This window comes from Pezoporus occidentalis, unplaced genomic scaffold (assembly GCF_034315485.1).
Source record: "Pezoporus occidentalis ecotype Australia unplaced genomic scaffold, CSIRO_AGI_Poc_V1 ctg6, whole genome shotgun sequence".
In the NCBI taxonomy this organism is placed as follows: domain Eukaryota; kingdom Metazoa; phylum Chordata; class Aves; order Psittaciformes; family Psittacidae; genus Pezoporus; species Pezoporus occidentalis.
This window is the reverse complement of record NW_026915943.1, coordinates 5,648,412-5,674,680: the sequence shown is the minus strand read 5'-3', so window position 1 is coordinate 5,674,680 and position 26,269 is coordinate 5,648,412. Positions and strand designations below refer to the sequence as shown.

The following is a 26,269-nucleotide window of genomic DNA, read 5'->3' as shown; positions in this document are numbered from 1 at the left end:
ACTGTCACTGCCTTCTCTTATATGACTTGTTTGGGTTTCTTTTTGGTAGAAATAATTAGATAAAATCAGCTGCATGGAACACAGAGAAACAGAGAACTGTCTAAAGATACCTCTTCATTACCTTCCAGGCCTTCTGACAAGTTAAATGGTCTTTTACTGCACAGTGCAAGTTGTCTCCCTTTTGAGGAAGACTTCACTTTCTGCGAAGTCCTTCTTGAACCCCTTAGCTATTATCTACTTGTAAGATTGATTTTTTTGGCCATTTTTCAGCTTTTTTTTTTTTTTTAAATCCTTCTCAGTAAAAATGTTGCTGACATCTCATTATAGAAGGAGAGAATTCAGCTCATTAACAAAGCCTTCAACATTGTAACCCAGATGCTACATTGGTGCTCTTCCTATACACAGGTATTTAGAGGTCAGTGCTAACCCAGGTAAAGCCTTGATGCACAACTTACTGAAATCAATGGTTTAACTATTAATTAAAAAATATAACTTCTTGGAACCTTTTGGAGAAAACTCATCCTAACTGAATGTCTCATAACTTGAAGGAAAGCAATGTCAAGCTTTGCATCCGCAGTCAAAACAGAGAGATTCTTCTAGCCAATATAGGGAAGCAAGGTGTGGTTACCATACATTTATGTCCTGATCAAACACTGTATCCCAATTTAGTTACTCTGAATCTGTCTCATCCAACAAGTTCAGCAGCTTGAGATTGTAATCATATGCAACAAAAATAATTAAATGCAAATTAGCAAGTTATGAAGCTGATGAATACATAAGTGGAGATTCTTTGGCTTGATACACACAGTAGGTCAGGTCAGATGATGGGAACGGCTCCCTCCTAGCTTTAAATACAATGACTTTATACTGCAGCAAAGGAAAAGGATTAATTTCTCATTTTCTGTGGCATTATAATGGGGGCTCATTTTACAGACATTAACAGCTGCTGTCTCCTAAGTGAATGGTAGTGCTCTTCAAACAAAAAGATAAAAACACGCTGTCTCATCAGTGACATTCAGCGTTGATCTAACAAAAGGCAAAGAACCTACCCAGCATTTTCTTATTTTCTCTTCTTCCTGGAAACCAGCTACACAAATACAATTCTGCTACCAGACATCCATACAGTAGTACAATTCTTTTGGGATTAAAAAAGGATAAGAAGCAATTTCCAGGGTCATTTTGCTGATGATCACATCAAAGAACTCCTTTTATATGAAGGTATCAAGTACTACTGCATAAACAGTTTCCTTTTAACCTCTCTGCTCTCACAGAAAACTGTTTCATATTACGATCTCTGTAATGGTTAGGAGACTTTTTCCAGTTTCCCTCCAATATTGATTTGCAGTCAGTTTATACACTATTTTTCTTTTCCCATAGTGTTTTCTCTGCATGACATTTATTTTCCAATGCGTGTACATAGAACAATCACAGGCTATTTCAGCCTCAATTTTGCTAACCTAAACAACCTGGACCTTTCCCAGTGTACTGTCATGGACTGGTACAATGCACATACAGTCCCTCCACCCATACATGCAGTGATCCAGATGAGTCACTGATCCTGACATCTAGCTGTGCTAAGTAGATTTTCTTTCTCAGTGCCACATTGCTCTAGTGCAGCCATCCTGTTTAGGAATCAGTGCAGGACTGAACTGACACCACAGACCTCCCGTCAGCCTTCATTCATGTGATCTTTCTCTCAGTTGTCTTCATACTTGTAACAGCTTCAATTCATCTTCCCTTGAACATGAGTGGAAATAACTCTATGCAATATTCTATCTGAGGTGAATGGAACACTTTAACTATGTCCCTTGCAATTATCATGAAAAGTAATAAATAAAGAGAAGCATCTGACCTGGTGTAGTCGTCCTCCACAAGCATGTGCTTTGGAATGGGTGAGTATCTTCCTGGTGAGATAGGGGCCAGGGATGCCTTGTACTCTAAAGTGCCATTGTTTCCAGAAGAGAGTATATGGTTTTCCATTGGTGGCGAGTAAGCTGATGGCAAGAATAAGCATTTCTAGTTAGTCACTTCCATGTTTGATTAGATGTCACGAGAGCACCAAGAGAACCAAGAACATGCTCATTGCTATAAATAACATCAAAACAGACAATCTCTGCCTGAGAGAGCTTCAAATGTAACAAGAAAGAATGAACAGCTGAATTTTCCTGAAAGGTTAACAGTACTAATACTAATACTACTAATAACTATGATTATTATGGCTCATTTGCAGCAATTGACTCTTTGCAGATATGAATAAGAAAAAGCAGTTTGGAAAACAGGAAACATTTTCTTCAATTAGGACTGACTTGAATAAGGAAATGTAAATAGGAGAAAATTACATTAAAAGCACGCTCCTCTTTTTGGCTCCAGTATACCGCAATGGGAGTAATATAGTAAGGGCTTAATGTAAGACAAGAGCAGGAATTTTATGTATGGCAAGAATTATGTATGGTGAAGGTTTAAAGCTGTGATCTACCAAAGGTGCCAAAATTCCCAATATAATTGAAATTTCATAGCTGTTATTGAGATGATTGTAAGTCTGTATACTTAAAATAGAAAGTGGATGCAAATCTCTTACACAGTAATGATTAATAATGAAAATTACAGGACTGTGCTGTCTGAATCTATACTTGGGCTGTGGGTTTGCTTGCTTGCTTGCATTTTGCTATTCTGAAGTTATTGGGGATATTTATGACTGGAGAGATATAATAACAGTCATATCCCATCTCTAGTTAATCTAGAAAAGGAAACGATAAATGGGAAAAGCCATGATATGTGCTTCTGCAATGAGCTATGATTGATTTTCTTATGAGAAGACGACAGCTAAACTTTCTAGTATTAGTTTCAGTCTTTCAGATACTGATACAGAATGTTTCAAGGCAAAATATCTCTACAGGGAAAGGCTGTTACCGGTTCTGAAATACTCTCAATGCGTAGGTATAATGAAAGGTTCCCTGAGGATAAATGAATCTGTATGCACCAACAGCCTGGGGTGGGCCACTGCAAATATTCTTTACTTCTGTTTTCTCATATGCTGCTGATCTATCACCTGACCTAATAAAACACACTGTTTTAGAGCTCCCAAATTATTAATTTGAAAGTGTTATAAAGCAGGAGATTGCATAGGAACATTTAGCATTTTTGCTTCTCAGGCTTTGCTAAGATCCAGACCAGATTGCTACTGAGCAACATGATTGCTACCTGTTGCAACACTTGCTAGCTAAATAGGTATCCTCAGCACAGTTGAGTATACCACCTGATGTGCAAGTTACAAACCCTTCCCTTCTATTTTTAAGGAGCAGTCTGAATAAGGAGCATTATGGATATTTAGCTTTTCCATTAGCTTTGTCAGACCACAGGAGCAACATTATGCAAAAGTGCAGAAAAATTTATCTCTGTGTCATTTACTGGGAAAACCTGCCTTTCCCAGCCCTTGGTTGGCCTTAAATGCTCCTAGGATTAGTGGCAGATCAAGATGGGAATGGATCAATTGCCAACGGCCTCATCAAGAATTAAACTGCCATGCAGTTGTTAGATAGTGCAGCTGGTCCCTGTTGATATTTGAACCCAAAGTAGACATTTTTTAATGAACACATAAATGAAGGAAGGTAGTTCCAGTAATACACTGCTTAGACTAACAGGCACCAGTGATACAGAGAGCTGCAACTGAAATGTTAAGATTGCTGTGAATGAACAGGGAATGGGAATGCCTACGTATGGAGGCATTGGTAGGAGGGGTATAAGAATGGCATGTACTAATAGCACTTAGATTCATCAGTAGGTCATCAATACTCAACATAACTACATATAACTTGTGAAGACAGCCTACACCCAAACTAAAATAAAGAGTCAAGCTGTTAAGAGATGATGGCAGGAGATAAAGACTAGAGTGGAGCCTAAGACGCTCAGATAAGGAGACAAAAGAGAACTGAGTAAATCCTGAAGACATGGGTAGGTTGGACAGATATGAGAGACTGAAGATCCTAATTGCTGTCATATCCTCATGGGTACAAAAAGCACATCAGCAAGGAGGCGGTCAACATAAAAAGAAGGATTTTTATATTCCAACTAAATATTTTCTTCGTATATGATATATATTCACCTCAGGCTTTTCACTGTATTTGTACAAGGTGGTTTGCTGCTAGTTCTAATTTTTCAGTGGACAGAGGATTGCAGTCTACAAATCTAATACATTAAAAATATATATTTGCATTTACATATTACTGTAATTGTCACAAGAGTTACAGTTCAGTCTGATTACCTGGACAATGGCAATTTGGAATCAGCAGAGCAGCACATCAGCTACGTTGTCATTTTTGATGCAGAAATATTGCAGCAGAGCTACATTATTTGCAACATCTAATGAGTGTAGCATAATTAAGTAGCAGTAAGTGTTTCATTTTTGTAGCCTTCCAAGCTGTTTCATGAGCTTTAATGGGGTGTTTTGGACAAGCTATGAAAAAAATCCACAATCATATGACAAATCATCTCTTTACAAAATGCATTGCAGAAGTCACTTACAGTGAGTAATATCTGGTGGGCCATATGGATCAGTCATGTAAATGGTAGTGGGCTTTCCAACTTTCAGATACACTACATCTGATGTGTTCTTCAGTATCGCTACTGCCTCTTCATGAGTAACTTCTTCTAGACTGTAATTGTTCACCTTAAAGGAGAAATCAGATAGGTGAGTTTGAATTCAGAAACAGACACAAAAAATGACACAGCCTTGCAGTTATCACAATGTTGGGAAAAAAAGCTGTAGACAAACAGCACTAAAGATTACAGAAGCAGTATTCAGCAAGGGAGAAATTACAGTTTTCTTAGTACATGCATATTCAAAGAGTGACACAGCAGTATTGATAATATCATAGAATCATAATGGGTCGAGGTGGCACTTAGTCTTATCAGTAGAAAAGTCCTTTGTGAAATTCTGCTACAGGTATCATCATTAACATAAAACTACATTTAATAATAATTTAATAACACCAGATCTTTTACAGAAACTGCCTTATTTGACCTATCGAGATAAAATGTCCAAATTCACCTCTTGGCATGAATGGCCAGGACCTCAGAAATACTTAACACCCCAAGTCCTTCCATCCTTGACATGACATTTACCATTACAATAAGAGGTACAAAGTGATATACAGAATAATGGACTGCCTATGAGGTGCAGAAAATGAAAAGGGTATTTCTGGATGGGGAAAAGGGATTTTCAATGTGAAAGTTTGTCAGTTTTCTGGAAGTATGGAAAAAGTAAGAGAATGTATTACTAGTTCTATGCTTTAGCAGAAAACAAAAGTATTTAACATAAGCAAGTATAATAATAGGGGACTACAAATTAATCAGGGAAGGGAATGGTGACAATAAACTTTCCCTATTTAAGGTTTACTCCTACAGAAAGAAAATTGTCAGAAGCAGTTTATTGTAGAGCACATAACATTTAGTCACATATAAATCCACTATATCCACAGAAGTCAACAGGTTGCCCTCCTATAAACAGAACAGTGAATAGTCCCTCCCCCAGAAAACATACATTCTGAATGGAGAAATTATAGGGTAGAGGAAAAAAGTAAAGAAGGGTGTTAGACACAGATTTCAGACATGTGACATAAGTCAACAGAAATCACAGAATCACAGAATATCTTGAGTTGGAAGGAACCCATAAGAATCATCCAGTCCAACTTCCTGCTCCTTGCAGGACTACTTAAAATTAAACCATATGCCTAAGAACATTGTCCACACAGTCCTTGAACTCAGGCTTGGTGCCTTGACCACTTCCCTGGGGAGCCTGTTCCAGTGACCTATATTTCACACTGAATGTTATATATGGAATGCTTCATTGTGATTTAAAGTGCCATCCTCCAACTTCTACAGTTACTGCAAAGGTTCCTTGCAAAGATTATGCAAGATAGTAGAAAAAATAGCTCCTCAAATATAGTATAACAGTACAGCTGTAAATAGAAGAATTTAGGGCATTTAGTATCAGTAAATTATCAGACAGGCTGTGACAATGAGCTACTGAAAAGGGTTGGGTAACTGGAAAGAAATTCAGCTGTTATGAAACACTGGAGGATTCTTCATACCTAGACAACTTCATCAGCACTAAGAGAGAATGACCGCTAGTGGACAGGGCTGCTAAATGTAGGGATTCTGTTTAAACTTTGTTCCTTGCATAATTGTCAGGCTTGGTTTTAAGGTTAAATGAAAGAAGCAACGACATGCGTGTTATGATAATTTGACATGAACAGCAATGATACAACCTAACACTCAGAAGACAGTGTTGACACTGTATGCTGTATTTTGACAGGTCTTCTATTTAAATCAAAATCTGATACTTCTATAAATTTCTCTGGTTTTCTTTGTTATGAACAGAAGTAACACACGTATGCACTTGTAATGAGTGACTTCTAAAGTACTGGGCTAATAGCAAGAAGAAGTGACTGAAATTAAGCCTTTCTTGTTTATGTATTTCAAAACTGCCAAACACTGGAGATTCGCACTTTACCTTTTCCCCTTCCCACACTGTCTGTACATTGAATCTATCCTGTAGTGTCTCATACTAATTGCAAGCTTTTTGAAGTAAAGATCTCACATAACAACCTCCCACTACACTGCTGCTGTAAATAATTGTTCTTAGAGAAAAGAAAAACAACCCACAGAATGAAATATCAGAGCACTGTCTGGATTTTGATTTTTGGTCTTTTTAGGAGAGTATAAAACCAATTAAGACACAAATAGACTCATTGCAACCTCCCCCCCCCCCCCCCCCCCGAAATCTACCTGATAAAAATTAAAAATCACGGTTAGGACTCTTGTACTTCTATCACAACACTTGGATGTAACAGTTGTGTAGTTGGAGGATAAACTTGTATTTGATTTGACAGTTCCTATTTCTTATCTCTCTGGCAAGAACTTTACATAACACATAACAGCACTGTGCAGAAGTTGTACAAATCTTGAAGTTAAGATTTAAAGACCAAGTGATTCCAAACTAAGAATTAGTGTCTAAGCAGTTATGCATTGCTTATACACATTAGGATCCTAGAGATCATTGCAAAGTTTATGCACGATTATTTTTCCTCTGTCCTAGTACATATTAGCTTAAGAGTGCAAAATATTGTGGAAAACTGATATAGGTAAAGCTGGAACTTGGTAGAACTTGAAAGAAGGTAATGCATGAGCAAACTCAGGACACAAAGGAGAACTTCAGAGAAAAGACGCTGGAAGAAAATCTGAAGTAAAGCAAAGACCCTTCAAAGTAAGCAGAGCTCTGTATAAATAGCGCCTCAGCAACATATACCAAGATTGCTAGTCAAACTCTTTCCATATATATATAAAATTAGAGGTTCCTCATCTCTATAGAGCACTCCTAGAAAGGAAGTTTGCTATTAATTAATTCTGTCCTGGACTGCTCAGTTCTCAGTAAACAAAGAAATGAAGACAGACTCAATGTACATCAAGAACAAATAAACAAACGTTGATTCATCCATAGAATCATAGAATCATAGACTAGTTAGGGTTGGAAAGGACCTTAAGATCACCAAGTTCCCACCCCCATGCAATGGGCAGGGACACCTCACACTGAACCATGTCACCCAAGGCTCTGTCCAAACTGGTCTTGAACACTGCCAGGGATGAAGCATTCACAACTTCCCTGGGCAACCCATTCCAGTGCCTCACCACCCTTACCGTAAAGAATTTCTTCCTTATATCTAACCTGAACTTCCCCTGATTCAGTTTAAACTCACCACCCCTTGTCCTGTCACTACAGTCCCTAAGGAAGAGTCCCTCCCCAGCATCCCTATAGGCCCCCTTCAGATACTGGAAGGCTGCTATGAGGTCTCCATGCAGCCTTCTCTTCTCCAGGCTCAACAGCCCCAACTTCCTCAGCCTGTCTTCATACAGGAGGTGCTCCAGTCCCCTGATCATCCTCATGGCCTCCTCTGGACTTGTTCCAACAGTTCCATGTCCTTTTTATGTTGAGGACACCAGAACTGCACACAATGCTCCAGGTGAGGTCTCACAAGAGCAGAGTAGAAGGGCAGGATCACCTCCTTCGATCTGCTGGTCACGCTCCTTTTGATGCAGCCCAGGATACGGTTGGCTTTCTGGGCTGTGAGCACACACTGAAGCCGGCTCATGTTCATTTTCTCATCAACCAACACCCCCAAGTCCTTCTCCACAGGACTGCTCTGAATCTCTTCTCTGCCCAACCTGTAGCTGTGCCTGGCATTGCACCGACCCAGCTGTAGGACCTTGCACTTGGCATGGTTAAACTTCATGAGGTTGGCATCAGCCCACCTCACAAGCGTGTCGAGGTCTCTCTGGATGGCATTCCTTCCCTCCAGGGTATCAACCGAACCACACAGCTTGGTGTCATCGGCAAACTTGCTGAGGGCGCACTCAATCCCACTGTCCATGTCAACAACAAAGATGTTGAACAAGATTGGTCCCAACACCGATCCCTGAGGGACACCACTCGTTACTGGTCTCCAGCCGGACATTGAGCCATTGACCACAACTCTCTGTGTGCGGCCATCCAGCCAGTTCTTTATCCACCAAGTGGTCCATCCATCGAATTAATGTCTCTCCAATTTAGAGACATTCATTAAGACAAAGATTCTCAGTGGTTCCCTAAGGTCTCTTTCAAATGGGAGCTTTTGGAAGGAGATAAAACCACTTTTTTTATCTTTCCCAACACCAATTTAGAATTACAGTATACAAAATACACTATGCATTTCCTAGTTTCCTTCAGAAGGTAGTCCTTGCTTTGAACCTAAAATTCCCATTAACACTAATATATGTATGTATCAATATATCTTTGATCATAAAACAATGATTACAAACAAAGACATCTGTATGTATTCTGATATATATAAAAATGAAACACCAAATACACTGAATTATGCTGTTCAGCTCCCTACTGCAGTAAGTGATCTTCTTCATAAAAAAAAACCTCTCTGGATATCATCCTTCAAAACATTATGACAGAGATGGTGATTATTAGGAAATGTGATGTTGTAGTTGTTTTTTATGGTAAGATTTACAGAGAGAGTAGAATCTCTCAGAATCTCCAAGTCAGACTATTCCTTAAGCTTTTTCTTGTTTCCATACAAGATGTCTGTTTTAACAGAATTTCAAGTACTAAATCTGGCTTTTTCAGTGGTTGTGGCATAGTCAATGCCTCACACCAAAGCTCCATTTCCTGCTGTCAAGACAACCTAGATCTTAGCAGTAAAGGAGATAGAGTGGGAGAGGCACACAAAATAAGAAATCAAAGCGTATACGGCATACAACCCTCTGAGTTGTTGAAACACTCATGCAGAAGGGCTCATATCAGAGCTGAGTGGGTAGAATGGGTAATGCAGGCCAACATGCTGGCTCTAAGTAGCCAACTTCAGTAGCAATGAATTCAGGGAGAAAAAAAGCCTAAGGAAAATGCTAAAAAAGAAATTTACTGGAGTGGTCAGTTTAGTTACAAAGTGAGATGCTAGAGCCACAAAATGATGGCGCTGGAGCCAAAGGAAACAGAAGGAAAAGCATGGAGCAAGTGCAGCTTCTCTAATGGGAAAAGTTCCATACAGGAACTTTACAGAAAATTCAGAAATTCAAACAGCACCTGAAGTAAAAAAGAAATTAGGAAATCTGTTCCTTTAAAGAGAAAGTTTATGTTATACAAAGACATAATGATATTACAGGAAAAGAATAAGAGGAAGAAATAATATGGCACTAGAGAAGGAAATTAAAGATATAAGTCTAATAGAAGAAGCTATTTGAGTGATGGGGGAAATCAGTAAGAAATGTTGCCAAAGAGCTATAAAAAGACTGTGATAGTTTGTTTTTTTTTTTCTAAATAGCATAATCAAGGCAATGAAGTGTAAACCTAAGCAAGAATTATCGTATTTGGAAGTTTTCCTAGATTCATATTGGGAAACAAAGGCACTGAGAAGTAGCTTAGAATCCCCAAATTGACTATACAAGTACTCTAAAGAATAACTTAATTCACAACTGCATAAACTGATAACAGATTAAGAGCTCTGGAGGTTAAGTTTGTCTTATTTAATTTTCCTTTTTGTTTTTTTTTAAAGGAATTCATTACTTTCCTCTACTGATTTAAGGCAAGAGACATTTGAGTCACTCAGTGAATGAGACAAAGAGGTGATCTTTACCTTGCCAGTGGTAATGTTTGCTTTTGTGTCATAATCTACTTTTCATTCAGGAAGTGGATTTTTCTGTGTGAAGCCTAAGTGAATATTTGCCAGTGAACATCTGCTAATGCCAGCTGTAACTCTTGAATGCTGATGGCCTTTTTAAAAGCTCACCACAATTTAAAAAGCTGTGGAAGGTGTTTCAGTGCTGAAGACCAATTGTTTGTCCTAAGGATGTAAGTCTGGTTGGATTAACTATTTCCTTACAATCCCTTAGACTCCTGAGTTAGTTGTACAAGTGCTGCACTGTGACTATCCCTCTGAAATTAGCTTGCTTAGATTATTAACAGTTATGGACTAAGTGTCCTAAACAGGATCTTTGCGGAGAAATGCAAGAGATTCTGCTTCACAAACATGAGACTGAGCAGTGGGCTTCATGCTTCAAGCAGTGCCATGCACAGACAGTGTAAGTGGCACTCTATCATTTTTCAATCCCAGTTGATGATGATTTTGGTTTTAAAAAACTGTTTTCAAGGCTAATGAAGTGGCATCAGGATATGTCATGGTTTAAACCCAGCTGTTAACTCAGCGCTAAGCAGCTGCTCACTCATTCCCCCCATTCCCTCCCACCCAGGTGGGATGGGGAGGAGAATTGAAAGGATGTAAACCCCATGGGTTGAGATAAGAACAGTTTAGTTAGGTTATTAAACTAAAGTACAATATACTACTGCTGCTACTAATGGTGAGGGAAATAACAAGGAGAGAGAATATAAAACTAGAGATGGGAAAGGAAAAAAAGACGATAAACACAAATGATGCATGACACAATTGCTCACCACCTGCTGACTGATACCCAGCCTGACCTGAGCAGTGATGTGGGCCTTCTGTGTGACTCTGCACCAGTTTCTATACTGGGCATGAAGTGCTGTGGTATGGAATATCCCTTTGGCTAGTTTGGGTCAGGTGTCCTGTTTCTGCTTCCTCCTGGCTTCTTGTGTCCCTCCTCACTGCCAGGAGAGACTGAAAAGTCCTTGATCAGAGTAAGTGCTACCGAGCAACAACTAAAACCATCAGTGTGTTATCAGCATTGTTCTCATACTAAAGCCAAAACACAGCACTGCACCAGATAATAGGAAGAAAATTAACTCTATCCCAGCTGACTCCAGGAGAACAATGCAACAGCGGGGGAACTATATGGAATTACCATCAGAAGGAATAAATTGGGAAGCTTATTGCTAGGCTACCATCCAAAAACTTAGCAAATCTAGGTTTGAAGGCTAGGTAAAGCATTGCAAGTCCAGAGCCAGTGACAGCGTAAATCTGGCTAAGAACCCAGCACTGCTCTCACATCCACCAGGAGGGATGCAGCCACCAAACCCCTGAGTTGGTTCAGCACTAGTTCACTCTCCACCTCAATGTATAATTTTTCTAGTGTGTTTCACTTATGGTAGTCAGCCAGCACAACCTGCAGATCAGGTACTACCTGCTCACCGTGTTTTCTTCCTTTAAGCCTAGCAGGGTAATGCCTGTACTCCATCAACTGGCACAGCAGTACAACCCTGGATCTGTGGCTGCACCTACCTGAGTGAAGAACGTGTGCACCAGGTGTGGTCCACAGCAACAGAGGGTCTGGATGATATAACACTCATGTTGTGCAGCTTTTAAGGGGGTTAATGTGCATTACATCTAGTCTCCTGACTGGGATGACTGTTTGCAGCTGCTATGAAATATGCTCTTGGACCACATTATCTGTTTCAGTTTCATTAAAAAAAACCCAAATTGTTTTCTAAAAGACCACCCCAGCAGGCAGCCAAAATCACTTCTGAGAACTGCTTCTGATCAGGACTGAATGCTAATCTAGATGCATCTTAAGGTATATGTTCTGATTATATTAAAACAAACATGATCCTGCATCCACCTACAATCTGAAAGAAACAGATACCAGTAGGGGATCCTGCAAGGAATGTATTCACAACCGTGTAATTACAACCCTTTGCAGTCCTATGAAACCACCAAACAATAATGTATTTTCAGCATAGAACTGGGTAAAAAGCAAGCCTAAATTTTTGAAAAAGAAAGTGACTTCTGTTTCTTTCTGTTCTCAGCAAAAAAAACCCAATCAAATTAAATGTCTTGATGTATGAGTAGCATCATTTTTCCTATAATAATAAATAGCTCCATAAAAGCCCCGTCTTTGTGACTACACTGGCCAAGATGAAACAGGATATGGCCCAAACATGCGAGGGTATTTGGCACAGAAGACATTTTTGAAAAACTAATACTTATAAGAGATGAATATTCGCTTAAATTTTCTTTTAAAGCCTAATGTTATTAGAGTTTTCCTGATAAATAACTTGCTTTAAGCTATTGGGGGTGTTTTGTTCTAGTAAAACCAATCATTTTTATACTGATTTCTCATTTATCCATTATATAGAAAACTCTTCCAAAGTGAGGTGATGGTATCAAATTAAAGTAATTATTATCTGAGACATAGTAACTTAAACAATTTTTCAGTTCTTCTTGATCGTCACTGCCAGTGACCTGGAAGAGTTGAAGAGTGCACTCTCATCATATTTGCAGATGACACTTCAGTGTGAGGGTATAAATCCACATACTTGAGGGGAGGACTGCCATCCTGCATAGGCAGGAGAAAGGGGCTTACAAGAACTTGTGGATGCTCAACAGGGAGAAAAACAGTTAAGTCCTGCCGCTGACACAGACTAACCCTCTTCAGTAGCACAGGCTGGGCACTGACAGCCTGGGTGTAGAATCATATAGTATTAGAATGGCTTGGGTTGGAAAGGACCTTAAGATCATCCAGTTCCAACCCCCTGCCATGGGCAGGGACACCTCACACTAAACCATGTCACCCAAGGCTCTGTCCAACCTGGCCTTGAACACTGCCAGGGATGGAGCATTCACAACTTCCCTGGGCAACCCATTCCAGTGCCTCACCACCCTTACAGTAAAGAACTTCTTCCTTAGATCTAACCTGAACTTCCCCTGACTCAGTTTAAACCCATCACCCCTTGTCCTGTCACTACAGTCCCTAATGAAGAGTCCCTCCCCAGCATCCCTATAGGCCCCCTTCAGATACTGGAAGGCTGCTAGGAGGTCTCCACGCAGCCTTCTCTTCTCCAGGCTCAACAGCCCCAGCTTTCTCAGCCTGTCTTCATACAGGAGGTGCTTCAGTCCCCTGATCATCCTCGTGGCCTCCTCTGAACTTGTTCCAACAGTTCCATGTCCTTTTTCTGTTGAGGACACCAGAACTGCACACAATGCTCCAGGTGAGGTCTCACAAGAGCAGAGTAGAGGGGCAGGATCACCTCCTTCGACCTGCTGGTCACATTTCCATGGAAAAGTGCTTGGGGCTCCAATGAACAGCAAGCTGTGCATCAGACAGTTGGGTGTCCTGGCAGCAAAGAGCTCAACAGCATCCTGGGCTGTACGAGCACAAACAGAGCCAGGGGATCCAGGAATGGTTACTCTCCAGCAGTTGCCATTCATTAGACTGTAGCTAGATACACGTTCAGGTTTGGTCCCTGCACTATAGGAAAGATAACAAAATGGAGCAAGTTGAGGGGACTGCTACCAAGAGAGTTGGGATTGGAACACTGGTCTGGTGAGGAAATGCTGAGGGAACTGGGCTTTTTCAGACTGGAGCAGAATCACCTCTAGGGACAGCTAACAGCAGACTCCTGGTGCTCCTAGGAAGGTCATCAAGACAGAGCTCAGCTTTTCAGACAGCATGTGGTAACGGGATGGGAGACAGAGGCATGTGTTGAAACAGGAGAGGAACAAACAGTTTATAAGGAAAAGTATTTTCCTCATGAGGAATGCTGAGCAGTAGAACAGGCTTCATGGAGAGGCTGTGCAAGCTCCATCCTTAGAGATTATTGAGATTCAATTGGATAAATTCCTGAGCAACCTATAGGTGACCCTGGATTATCAAGTTAGCCAATGATGCTATGTGTGTGATTTCCCTTTGGTCCCTTCCACACAGAGAAGCAACCTAGCTGAGACACCTAGTGCAGTCTGGGTGTCTCAGCACCCAAGTGTTACCACCGGCAATATTTGACATTAGTAGGCATTACCACCAAAACACAGTAAGGAAGTGCTTTTCTCTGCAAGTCTTCAGAGCAGAGCTCTGGTCTGTTCCTTTCACATATACCTAGAAAAAACACTGAGTTCAGTCTTCAGCTTAAGCAGTTTTATGCTTCCTCCAGTAATTTTTCTAATGGGCATCTCAGGATTATACTACAATGAAGCATTTTCCTGTGCAAGCGTTCTGGATAATAAGCCCCAAGTTCAGGCTCCGTTCCATAGAAACATAACTGCATAACATGCCCATGTATAGATTTCACATAATCACAATGCTCAGTATTTACATTCTACATCTTCTGAATGCTTAACACACTATTAACAATCTGCACTTAATAACCTTAGGGTCATCAAGCTACAAAATGCCTAGATGGCACATACTTGTTTTGCATTTCAATATTAGTTTTGATTTTGCAGCATCTCTTTTATTGCATCTTAAATTGTAATGCATTTAATTTGCATGTTCTTTGGGATCTAAAAGCATTTTGCAGAAACTTAGCATAGAATCATAGAGTTGTTTGGGTTGGAGGGGACCTTAAGATTATCTAGTTTCAACTCCCCTGCCACGGGCAGGGATACCTCATACTAAACCATGTCACCCAAGGCTCTGTCCAACTTGGCCTTGAACACTGCCAGGGATGGAGCATTCACAATTTAGATGAATATTAGCTTAAATTTTCTTTTAAAGCCTAATGTTTTTAGATTTTCTTATCCAACAGTGAACCTTAGTCTGGAAGTACATAATTAGTGGAGAGTAATATTATGATTGATTTCCTTTGCTCATTTTACATGCAGCAATAAAAGGAGAAGACAGTAAGCAAAGAATGAGTCCAGACTGAAAGCATGCAGTATAAAGAAGCACACACACTGAGAACGATGGCTGCTCAGTTTTAGAAGTCAAATTCAGGAGTATAAACTTATCACAATGAAGAAAAGCATATATCTGACTTCACTGAATCACAGATTCAAGACTGAGATGTTTAACAGATAAATCCTATAAAAATCTGGAAAGAATGAATTTATACACAGTGGTGTATAAAATAATTATATTTCTATTTAAATTCATTCTGATTGAATTATGCAGGAGATGGTGAATGCAGGGTGTGTGAATGCATTTATTTACGGATGACACAAAAACTGCAAGGAATTGAAAAGAAAACAACAGCTGAACACAAGCAGATTTGCTATAAGGTGCAAAATAACAAAATAAGGTGTAAATTTAGCAATACAAATATATATTTCCGTAGCAAAATGAGCCAAACCTTCATTATACAACAGTGACTTGGATTTTACTGTACTGAGAAACAGCAAAGAAGAAATGCCAAAGAAATTCTAAGCTCTAGTTTCATTTTGCTTTGAATTTGATAACACCATTTGATCCTTAGTCTGTTTCATCTATCCACTTGGGTTAATTAAAAAAAGTCTAAAAGTCACCAGCCCAGCAAACAAGTGCCTTTCCAGGGCTGTTTAATGCCCTGTATAAAATGAATGCTTATCTTCACATGTGTCTGGAACACAGCGTCCACAGCCACGTAAAGAAAACCTCAATTAGGAACAATTTTGCAGGCAGCAAAAAAAGGTCATGGCAATTTTTTGCTGCTTAGATATCACTCCACAAAACAGAGCTACTGCAGCACATTTTTTCATTCTCTACCTGCTGAAATCTCTGCCAAAGCATCAACACGAATACAACTTGACATAATTAACTTCTGCTGATTCACCAGGGTCAGGATTTCCCCCTCAACAAAGGATAAAATAAACTTTCTGAGTGGGAAAGAATCATCTCCAAAGAACAACATACTCGCACTGCAAAGAATCAGGAAGAATTTCTGAAGTCAGATTAATTAGAATAAGCACACTTCCTCAGGAAAGGAAGACGGAAAAGTATTTTCTTTGAACATCTACATGGAACATACATATAAAGCATTCCTACAGGTACTGAAATGTAGGTAAAAGTCCACTGAGAGTGGCATGTTTTCACATCTTCCCATTTTCTTAAAATGAGCAGTAGAATCAGTACTGTTATAATGAACAGGTTGTCTGAAGTCTTTTAAAGATTTGGTGCATTTTGACATGTCACTGATGTGCCTAATACATTTATCCTCTTCTCAGTTAAAGGTTTATCAAAGAAACATGAGACATAGCTTTTCTTCATAAAATGTCGGGTTTCCAGAGTAATGCTTTTTTAACTGTAGTATCAGAAATGCATATAAAGAATGGGGAAAAAAAGGAAGATGATGACAGCATAACTCATCACTATTACAGAAGTTGGAATGATTACCTCCAGTAAGACATATGGTGAATTAAAGTCCTTATATTAAACAAATTTCAGCCAAAAAAAAAAGAGATTTATATTTGTCATACTTACCATAAGAAGTCTATCTCCAACCTGCAATCTCCCATCCTTTTGCGCAGCTCCTCCATCAATAATCTTGGTAACATAAATGCTATTGTCCCCAGGGATGTGTTGGTTTCCAACCCCTCCTGCAATACTGAATCCTAGACCTAGAGAAGATAAGGAAAACAAAACATTATGACAATATATAACTTCAGAGAGGAGTGCAAGAGTAACATATATTTAATCTAGTGTACAATTGCAGGGTTTTTTACAGAAATACAAACAACATAAGAGATATTTGCAGGGTCAATACTTTTTCATTTTCTCTAGACTGTCAGAGACATAAATAAATCAATGAAATCCTTTGTCATGCGTAGTTATAGGAAAGTAGAGACAAAGAGAAGAGAAACACTGTTGATTCTGTACCCATGGCTAAGTCCTCACCAGGGGCCAGTGAAGCCTACACCAAGAAGTTATGTCACAACTTACCGTTACAGCTCATAAAACTCTGATGCTTGGAGCTTGTCTTGTTAAACATTGGTGTAAAATACCTCACTGTCTATCAGAACAAAATTGAAGTTGTTCTGATTGTCCACACAATTTGAAAAATACTTGGAGAGGTGTCCTGCACATTTTGCAAGTTTCTGTAGGACCACAGTGAAGCGTGTCCGAAAGTGAAAGACTTGGATTTAAATCTGCTTCGCTTATTTCTCTAGGACACAATAGCTTTGGCTATGGATACATACAATAAGAAAGAACAGTCTTTTGAAACATATAACTTCTGTTCAGTGATGTGTGAAATTCCTAGAAAAACACCCAAAGAGCTAAACTTTGGAACAGCGTCAGTAATACATGCTGATGTGATTCAGGAAAAGGAAGGGAGTAGAAATAAAAGACAGTTTTACCTTTTTCATATTTAACCTCTCCTCTGGCACACTGCATGGGCAGACAAATCATTGCCTTCATTTGTAACAAGGATTTTATGTCTCAATCAGAGAAGACAGAAATTACTGTGCTTTTATTTCCATAAAAATCTACTTCATGCAGATAATTTTTCGTAGATCATATAGCTGAAGTGAACTTCCAGCTGAACAAATAAGCTGTCACTGACAATAACCAGCTTAGATTATTGCTTCAACCAGGCATTTCTCTTTTAAATGCACAGAAGAAAATAGTTATATCTATTTAGAGAATAATAAACAGTTTTATCTATGAATTCTATGCTGTTCAGTCATTTTTAAAGCAAATATGATAGTAATATCTGCAGCCGGAATAGTTAAATGAGATAGTAAAAGAGTTGCCTGGAATTTGGCATTTTATCACAAACTCACCAGATTGACTTCTTACGCAATAAAACTTAAGGGTGGGTGTATTTAATACACACAGGCTTATTTAGCATCTGTATGAGTACAGAGATAAGGTTTTTTGAGTGGATTTAATATTTTTTTTCCTCACATTGCTTTCATTTTCATTTATCATTAGGTATTAAAAATATGTGAGGTCTGATAACATAATGGATAGTTAATGGATAGTGTCAAAAAGAGTAAATTACCAAAAGAAAACCTCTAAATTTATATCTCAAATTGAAACACTACTTAATTAAATAAGATGAGGATTAACAATACACATGAAGCTAAATCAGATGTATGTAATAATTAAAATAAAGCTTTATTTAATTTCCAGCTAAAGCTGATGATCACTGTTACTATTTAGGTACTGCTGCCAGGACAACTACAAGGATAAAAGAATTGTATTTCTTCAGCATGGAAGAATTTGTTCATTATCCTGGGACTACAAACAAAGAAGCAAAGAGATAGTCTAAGAAAATATCAGAAACGGAAATTTTTATTACAACATTAATTGTGGACAAGGAACAACGTTTGAATAATGCTCACTGGGGAAATAGTTACCATCCTTTTGAACCAAAAAACATCTGCATACATTCCTACCAGTGAAATGAAGATTTGAGAGGATTCCAGAATGATGAAGAGAGCAAATGAGTGGGCTAGGCTGCAGCCAGAGAGCTTTCTTCAGCTCTTTTATGTCCCTTCTAAGCTTAACCACTCTTCAATTCAATGATTGACACGGTACACTTGTAAAGGACAAGGTAACTTTTGGCCAGATAGCTGTTCTGTATTTGGTGCAAAGGGGTTCCTAATTCAGCCTTCTGCTGAATATAAGCAACCATTAACAAAGATAATCCCTTCCAGTTACTGCAGTGCTGAGTGGGGTACTGGTGTTTGCTGTTTGTTTGCATGGTTGTAACATAACTGATGTATGAAACCACAAAAAAGAAGAGAACAAACACGTGCTACTCCTATTGCAAAAGTGTAGTTAATAATGATGAAAGGAGTAACTTTTTCTACTTCTCTCATCTACATGACATAGCTGTGTTACAGCGCATGGGCCTACATTGTGTTTGCAAGCAGGAACCAGAAAAGACAGCATTGAGTATAAAAAGGTTTAAAGGAGCAGAACAAGACGGGAGTCAATAATGCAGGAAGAAAAGGAAGAGTGGGTAGGAGTGATAACTGAAGAAGAGAGAGATTTTCCATGTCCCTCCTACAAAAATGATTTTATTTCATTTCTTTGCCTAATGATACTTGCCTTCTTTAAAAGTTTTCTTCTTGGGAATAGTGGGGAATGAAAGAATGGCACATTTACATTTTCTTAAATGACTTTTGGTAATTGTTAGGGCATTAGGAAAATATACTACAATAAAACTTTTGCATAGGACTCATATGGCCAAATGACATCTGACAGCTATGCTAATCACTTATGCCACCTTTATAATCAATGAAAATTCATTAAAGGCTTTTAAACCATGATTCACCTCATCTCAAAGAGACATCTGAAAGAGATGAGATGAATCACCCTCTTGGTTTCTGAATGGCTGGGGGCTGGATGTGGGAAGAGATGGGTGGGAAGATCAGTGCTATAAAAGTTCACAACCTGAGCTGGAGTCTTACCTTCATTTAGACTGAGTGTTTGCATTTTGGTTTAAGACCTCAGAAAGGTTTGTGCATCCCTGGTGTGGATCCTTCTTGTCACTAGCTACATCAGGTTAGATTCTTACTCTATTTTGAAATCAGAATTATTTGGGAACACTGGGAGCAACGTGTTTTCTAAACTCAGTCTTTTAAATTGTTGCACTGAATTAAAAAATTCAAAATAAAATACCATTTATAATTGCAGAACTTATTAGCCCTTGTGGATAGGAAAACACCGCCACCAAAACAAGAAGAATTGCTTTGAGGAAACCCCTCCCTCTGACTTCCTATTTTCCTAATGTGCAATCTGCTTCACAGCAACACCTCAGCTTGGATGGAACAGCCAATCTTCTCACATTAGGAATTAGGTGGATGACAGATTTAGAGTGAAGATAAGGCAGAAATTTTTACTATGAAGATGGTAAGGCGCTGGCACAGGGTTCCCAGAGAAGCTGTGGCTGCCCCATCCCTGGAAGTGTTCACGACCAGGTCATATGGGGCTTGGAGCAACCTGGTTGTGAAGGACTGAATTAGATGGTCTTTAATGATTCCTTCCAATCCAAACTGTTCTATAATTTTACGGTTCTATGAAGAAGAGTACTCCAAGAGGAAAAAGGAAAGAAAACTGGGTTTAATACTGATGTACATACACCCAAGGCAACCTCAGCTCCTTTCAAAACAGTTCTACAGCACTTATTTACAAACAATATAGGTCTGTGTTGTTTTGTTGTGGAAATTACTTAGGTTTAAAGAAGCTATATTTACACAGTCTCTGTTTTCTTCTCAAAGGGAGAACAGTTTCATACTGATGAACCCACCAATAAAATTATCAAATCTGGAGCAATTCAGTCTCATCCATCTTTCCAATTAATCAAATTCCACTTGGAGGGAGGAAAGGAATATAGGTAATATAAAATGCTTTAATGATATTTTATCTATCTCCTATATGCTGTAGGGTTAGATCTGAATATCAATTTATTTGAGTGAGTTCCTATAATAATTCCTATTCCTGACTCATGTGACAGCTTATACCAGATGGACTTACATGAATAAAATTTGGCTACATTTTGTTTTGTGGGTGAAAAGTCAGTCTGAAGTACAGTACGATTCATAAAACTTTAACAAATATTCTTAACATACTTAAAAGCTGTCTATTTTCACTGCTGTTGTTAATTCCTGTTTCAGACCCTGTCCCCAATACACTTCAGATGACTCCTTTTGTAAGCAACAATTTGATAACAGCCTCAACTGGAAAAAAGGCTCCTAGAAATCTAACTGAGCCTATCATTATCCAGTGTTTCTAACAGCCCTGGATTAAAAACATCAAGCATCTTCCTTATTGTGTTGACACTTATTTTTTCCAGAAATATCTAGTGGCTTTGGTTATTTCTGAGTTGACGTCAGAATAAAAATGATGTACAGTGCCACCAGGTAAGTAGAACATCCTCTGGAACCACCTAGCACAAGGAGAAAATTACTGCCCCCTTAACACTGTGTGTCATTAGATTCTCAAGCCTTCAGCTATTTACCCACAGTTCCTTTGTTCTTGCCCACAGCCATTTTTATAGTTATTATTTTTATGCATCCCTGCATTCTGGCTGCCAGTGCATCACTTTCCTGTGCTTCTGAACCAACAGAGATGCCAGATTTCAGTACAGCCTCAGCTTAGGATCAAAGTGGAGAGCACACACAAGCCTTCCACGAGTATGGCCAGCATGCTCATGAGAGATGCTATGACTGGATACTGTTTGGGAGTTGCCATTATATAGCAGGAAAAGAAAATCCTGTTCTTGCAAATAAGCCCTCATTACACAGCGGCACTGGCATGTCTTTGGAGAGAGCAGACCCTTCCATAGCCTCAGGAAAAGGGGACTTAGAGCTTTTCTGTATTGAGCCAGAGTTTGGTCAGAGTTTTCAGTAGAACGTAAGCAGTGAAATTTTTCATCTTTCATCTGCCTTTATCTGCATCAATTTTAAAAACTTAGCATTCAAATTTTAGAAATAAATTTTAATAAAATAGTTCCAATTTTTACTATTCTTAATTTATTAAAAAAACAAATTTAATTGAAATTTAAAACATTATAGTAAGACGATCCAGCTGCACAGCCCAATGAAGGAATCTGCAGCTCTGTATCTTGCTGCTTGCTTGATAAGAGAGAGAAAACAGAGATAATGCCTTCAATAAAGTGGTGATGCCCAAGGAACCTGTGGCTCCCCCATCTCTGGCAGTGTTAAAGGCCGGCTTGGATGGGGCTTGGAGCAACCTGCTCTAGTGGAAGGTGTTCCTGCTCATGGCAGGGGGTTGGAACTGGATGAGCTTTAAAGGTCCTTTTCAACCCAGGCCATTGTTACTATGATTCATAGTAACCCAAACAGCATTCTGAAAGACTAAAGGCTTGGAAGAATGGCAGTCACCTACAACTCAGCAGAGGAGAGATTGTGGCAGCAGCAGTTGTCTGTGACCCAATAGGCCATGACTGCAGGCTGGTTTCTGTACCTTTGATGGAGAACACCTAAGCAGGTTTGCAGTCTCAGATTTTACAAACTGACATCTATACCAGTAGGAAGCATGTGTAATCTGAAAATTCAGCTACCACAACTCTATCCATAGCTCCTCAACAGCTACGTGTTGGCATGTCCCAGAGAGCTCCCTGCATAACATTGCTTTCTCCCAGCTTGCGCTCCTGCTGCAGATAGGGCAATGCACTGTGTTGTATCTTTTCTTTGGACATAAGGGGTTCGTCAACACCACTTAAGACTCACAAAAGTCAGAAATGTAGAAGTGTTCAGAATATGGGAAAATGTCTTCTGGATATTTCAGGGGTTTTCTTTCTGGGTTTCTCTGCTCTGGGCTCAGAAGAAATTAAACAACTACAACGCTTTTCCAACTACTTTTTCATTCCTTGGGGCATTAAGATCCAACAATGCAGTCATATCTATTGGGTTACAACAAGAAAGGAAGCAATCTGTTTTCAGGACATAGGGTTACACTCCTTGGCTTAAAAAAATGTGTTGACATTTCCAGCCAGAGAGGAGTTGATGGGAAAGTGAGATTGCAACGCAAATATTATCATACCTGCAAGGCAATGAGTGCATGTTTAAAAACAATCATGCTGTAAATACAGTAGATAAAGCATTGGTTTTACATTATCATAACAGTAAAGCTAATCTTTCTGTTATCTTTAAAAATGCCTCGAAAACACATCTTGTTATACTGCTATTTGTGGAAATTCGTAGAAAAAGCCATCTAACATGTAAATGAAAGCAATCCCTCCTTTTCTATTCAGTTTTGCAGTTAAATGTTTTTCTCATTATGATTTTTTTTTGCCTACATATAATTATTCCCAAAGATACATTCCCTTCAGATACAGTCAAAACAGAAAGGAAACAGAGATCTAGGAACATACACTTAGAGCCTCATTAGAAGTTGTGTTCTATACTTTTGTATTTATTCAAATTAATGAAGAATAGATTTCCCAGAAAACACAACGAGCACTTGCCTAATTGCACAATAGAAATGCTCAAGAATACTTTAAAATGTCTTGAAAAAAGAAGTCGGTATTCCCAATGATTCACAATAACCTGATTTTTAAAGCATTAGTGAGGGTTTAAGTTCACTGAAAATCAAATTAAATCACACTGTCAGACTTGTACTGGTGTATGTGGAAGGAAGAGAAAATTATTTCACTTCTGACATATACTGACACTCCAAGAACTGTAACAAGCAGTTCAGCTCTTTTCGGAAAAGCCACATGATACACCAAGTCTAAACATTTCATGTTAAAACCAGTCAAATTATAGTTTTAAAGAAGTGAAGATTAGTGATGTAAAGCAGATAAAGCCAAGATCTGCCACTTACAAACAGGATTAACTGCTTAAAACTTGATTTTTTGAATGTCTTTTCTCCATTTCCATTTCCGGTTTGCATATGCCTGCAAGTGAAGCTGTGCATGCACGATGCCTTCCTGCTCACACAGGAAGTGTTTGCATATTTTTGGTGCACCCACAGGGACAAACATCCCTCAGATACAGAGTCGCTAAAAGCCACAAATCTTGATGAAGGTGGACATCATCTGGCTGCTGTCTGTGTGATGGGGTCATCCACATCTTGCAGGGAATGTTAAACAGCGTAAGTGACAGTATGGTTGAATGTGATATGAATGGACTTTTAAAACTACCTTTTTTCCTCATTCTATCTTTTTCTGCATTAGCATCCTCATCCCTGCCCTTTCATTCGCTTGGGAAAAATTCAACTGGACTATGTATGACTACAGATGGAGAAGACATCCCTGGAAGTGTTCAGGGCCAGGTTGGACGGGGCTTTGAGCAACCTGCTCTAGTGGAAGGTGCCCCTGCCCATGGCAGGGGGGGTGGACCAGATGATCTTTAAAGGTCTCTTCCAACCCAATCCATTCTATGATTCCATGACTCTAAGCAGCCAGTTGTTCTAATTAGAAGCAAAAAGCCAAGTGAGGGGTTTCAGGGTGTATTTTCAAGATTGCCATATGCTGAACTAAAGCCTCACTACTGCCAAAAGAGAAACCTCTGCTCTGCTCCCTGCCTTTGGCCACACTTTCCCACTGCCTGCCTTGCATTAGCCATGAAGATTTTCTAGCCAAATGGATTGGCAAAATGAAAATGGCATAAAACCCAAATGAAATCAGTGTGAATCACAGACCAGATGTGTATTCATCAGCACCTACAGAGACGGCAGCAGTAAGAGCCGGCAGCTGAGGATGGTGTTGGGTTCACATGGTCCCTTTGCTGGCAGCATGGTTTTGTATATGGCACTTTATTATGGAGTTGTGACTCTTATGGAGAATGATGCAATACTACCACTGCTGTTCAGCAAACTGAACTTGGAGGATGTGGCAAGAAGGAAAGATGCAGGGACAGAAGCAAGGAGCTGAAGTGAGTAGGACAGAAGTGGCTATTTTGGCTAGAAATGCACCTGAAAAGTAATTAATAAAAATATGCTTTTTTTGACTGGGAGGAAAAGGAGTAATAAAACTTCTCTCCTAAGCTTAAGAGAGAGAAAGAGATGTTAGCAATTGCAGGTTTGTGGTGCTCCTGAGAAGTAAAGCGAATCTGATATCGCTATAGTGATAGGATTCTGTGATTCCGTGATAGTGGAAGAACACACTGTAATAATAAGGCTTACTCAGTACTTCTCCAATTTTTGCACTGGCAGATACACTGCTACTATGAACCTTTCCTGGTTAGAGAATCAAATAATAAACCTTTAAGTCACCCTTTCCAGAGAAGTGTCCTTGTTTCCTAACATATGTTTTAAAGCAAACAGTCTCATTACCATAAATAAAAATGCTTTTATATCTGTATTTATTTTAACTGCATCTTCAGGTAAAAATGCCATTCTCCCTTAGCGTGTAATGGATAATCAGTCAGCTCTTTAAGGAGAAGTATCTGGAAATGGGATCCAGATCCAGATGGGATCAGCATGGCAGAGATCTCACTGATGTAAACCCAAAAGACGTCCCTTTTCCTTGTCTCCTCTCTTCACCAGACAATTCAAACAATATCTTGAAGGGTTTTTCCTTTTCACCCGCTCCTTGTGTTCTTAAACTTCACTTGACCCTGATATTTAATAAATTTATATATATATATTTTTTGCCACACCAATTCACACATGTGAATTTAGAACAAAGAAACAAAAATTACATGCCATGGCTCCTTTGGGGTGTTGAGAGACAAGCAGGCAGTTACAGAAACCTCAAATGACTGCAGTGAGAAGATCCAAAGAATCTCCTATTGTTCTTACATTATTTATTTACTTGGGTTCAGATCCCGAAATATGGTTCACTTTCCATGCACAAGGTATCAGTTGTTTCAGGTATAGGAACCAAATTTATGCTGACAGTTGATTGCAGTTTGCCTATCATTAACAGATAGTACCTATGCAATTTTCTGCACAAATTACTGTAATTACTGACAGCAGCACAAGTTATTTCACCTCCTAATAACATAAATGAAAAGCATTTGTTCCTGTAGATGTGGATATCAAGATCAGTTTTAAAGTAGTTATTACTTCTTGCTGAGATGTTAATTTTTTTAAGTCAAAGTACTATGTAAAGCTGTGCTTTTCCTGCCATTTTTATCAATCAAGATTCATTCGTGAAACCTACAGACTTGACACGGGAGAAAACTGATCTAAGTCATGACATAATGCCATTTGCTTTGTATAACATGAGGTAATACATCTTTAACCGTGCACAGCTGGGTTATGGCTTTTGAAGTTCTATGGCTCTTTTAGACTATATTTAATAACTTCTCACCAATGAAATGGAGACAGAAAGAGCAGTCTGTCAGCTTGGGATCTGTTTAACAACCATAAATGTCAGGGAGAGACTCATCAGTTTCTTTTGTTCATTCTCCATCTGATGAGGGGAATTTAGCATTTATCTTCCTATCACTGTTGCAAAGCTGAACAGAAATACGTTCTTGAAAAGCCCTCTGCCAATTATCTTGAAGCTTAAAAATACAAAATGAAATCAAAGTTCATCTTGCACCCTCTTATCTATTTGCAATCAACCCATAAATAACCTGTTATGCATTCAGTTACTTCCTTTTTAAAAAATACAGAAAGAAATCAGGACACAAATTTACAAGTAAATTTGTTTTTTTATGTAAGGCAATTTACAGAGCCCTGGTGTTAAAAGTTTACAAGT

The 26,269-nt window shown here is 38.9% G+C and overlaps 1 protein-coding gene across 36 annotated transcripts in view; it reads right to left on the bottom strand.

The window, feature by feature from the left end:
• The window catches only part of DLG2 (discs large MAGUK scaffold protein 2), a 1,003,655-nt gene that overhangs the window by 267,117 nt on the left and 710,269 nt on the right, over window positions 1-26,269 (bottom strand). For all 36 annotated transcript variants that reach the window (XM_062639108.1, XM_062639096.1, XM_062639094.1 and 33 more), the window contains 3 exons: window positions 16,624-16,760; window positions 4,522-4,666; window positions 1,853-1,994 (listed from right to left, as the gene is read on the bottom strand). In XM_062639108.1, the coding sequence (XP_062495092.1) occupies window positions 1,853-1,994; window positions 4,522-4,666; window positions 16,624-16,760 (424 nt within the window). The remainder of the gene's footprint in view (window positions 1-1,852; window positions 1,995-4,521; window positions 4,667-16,623; window positions 16,761-26,269) is intronic.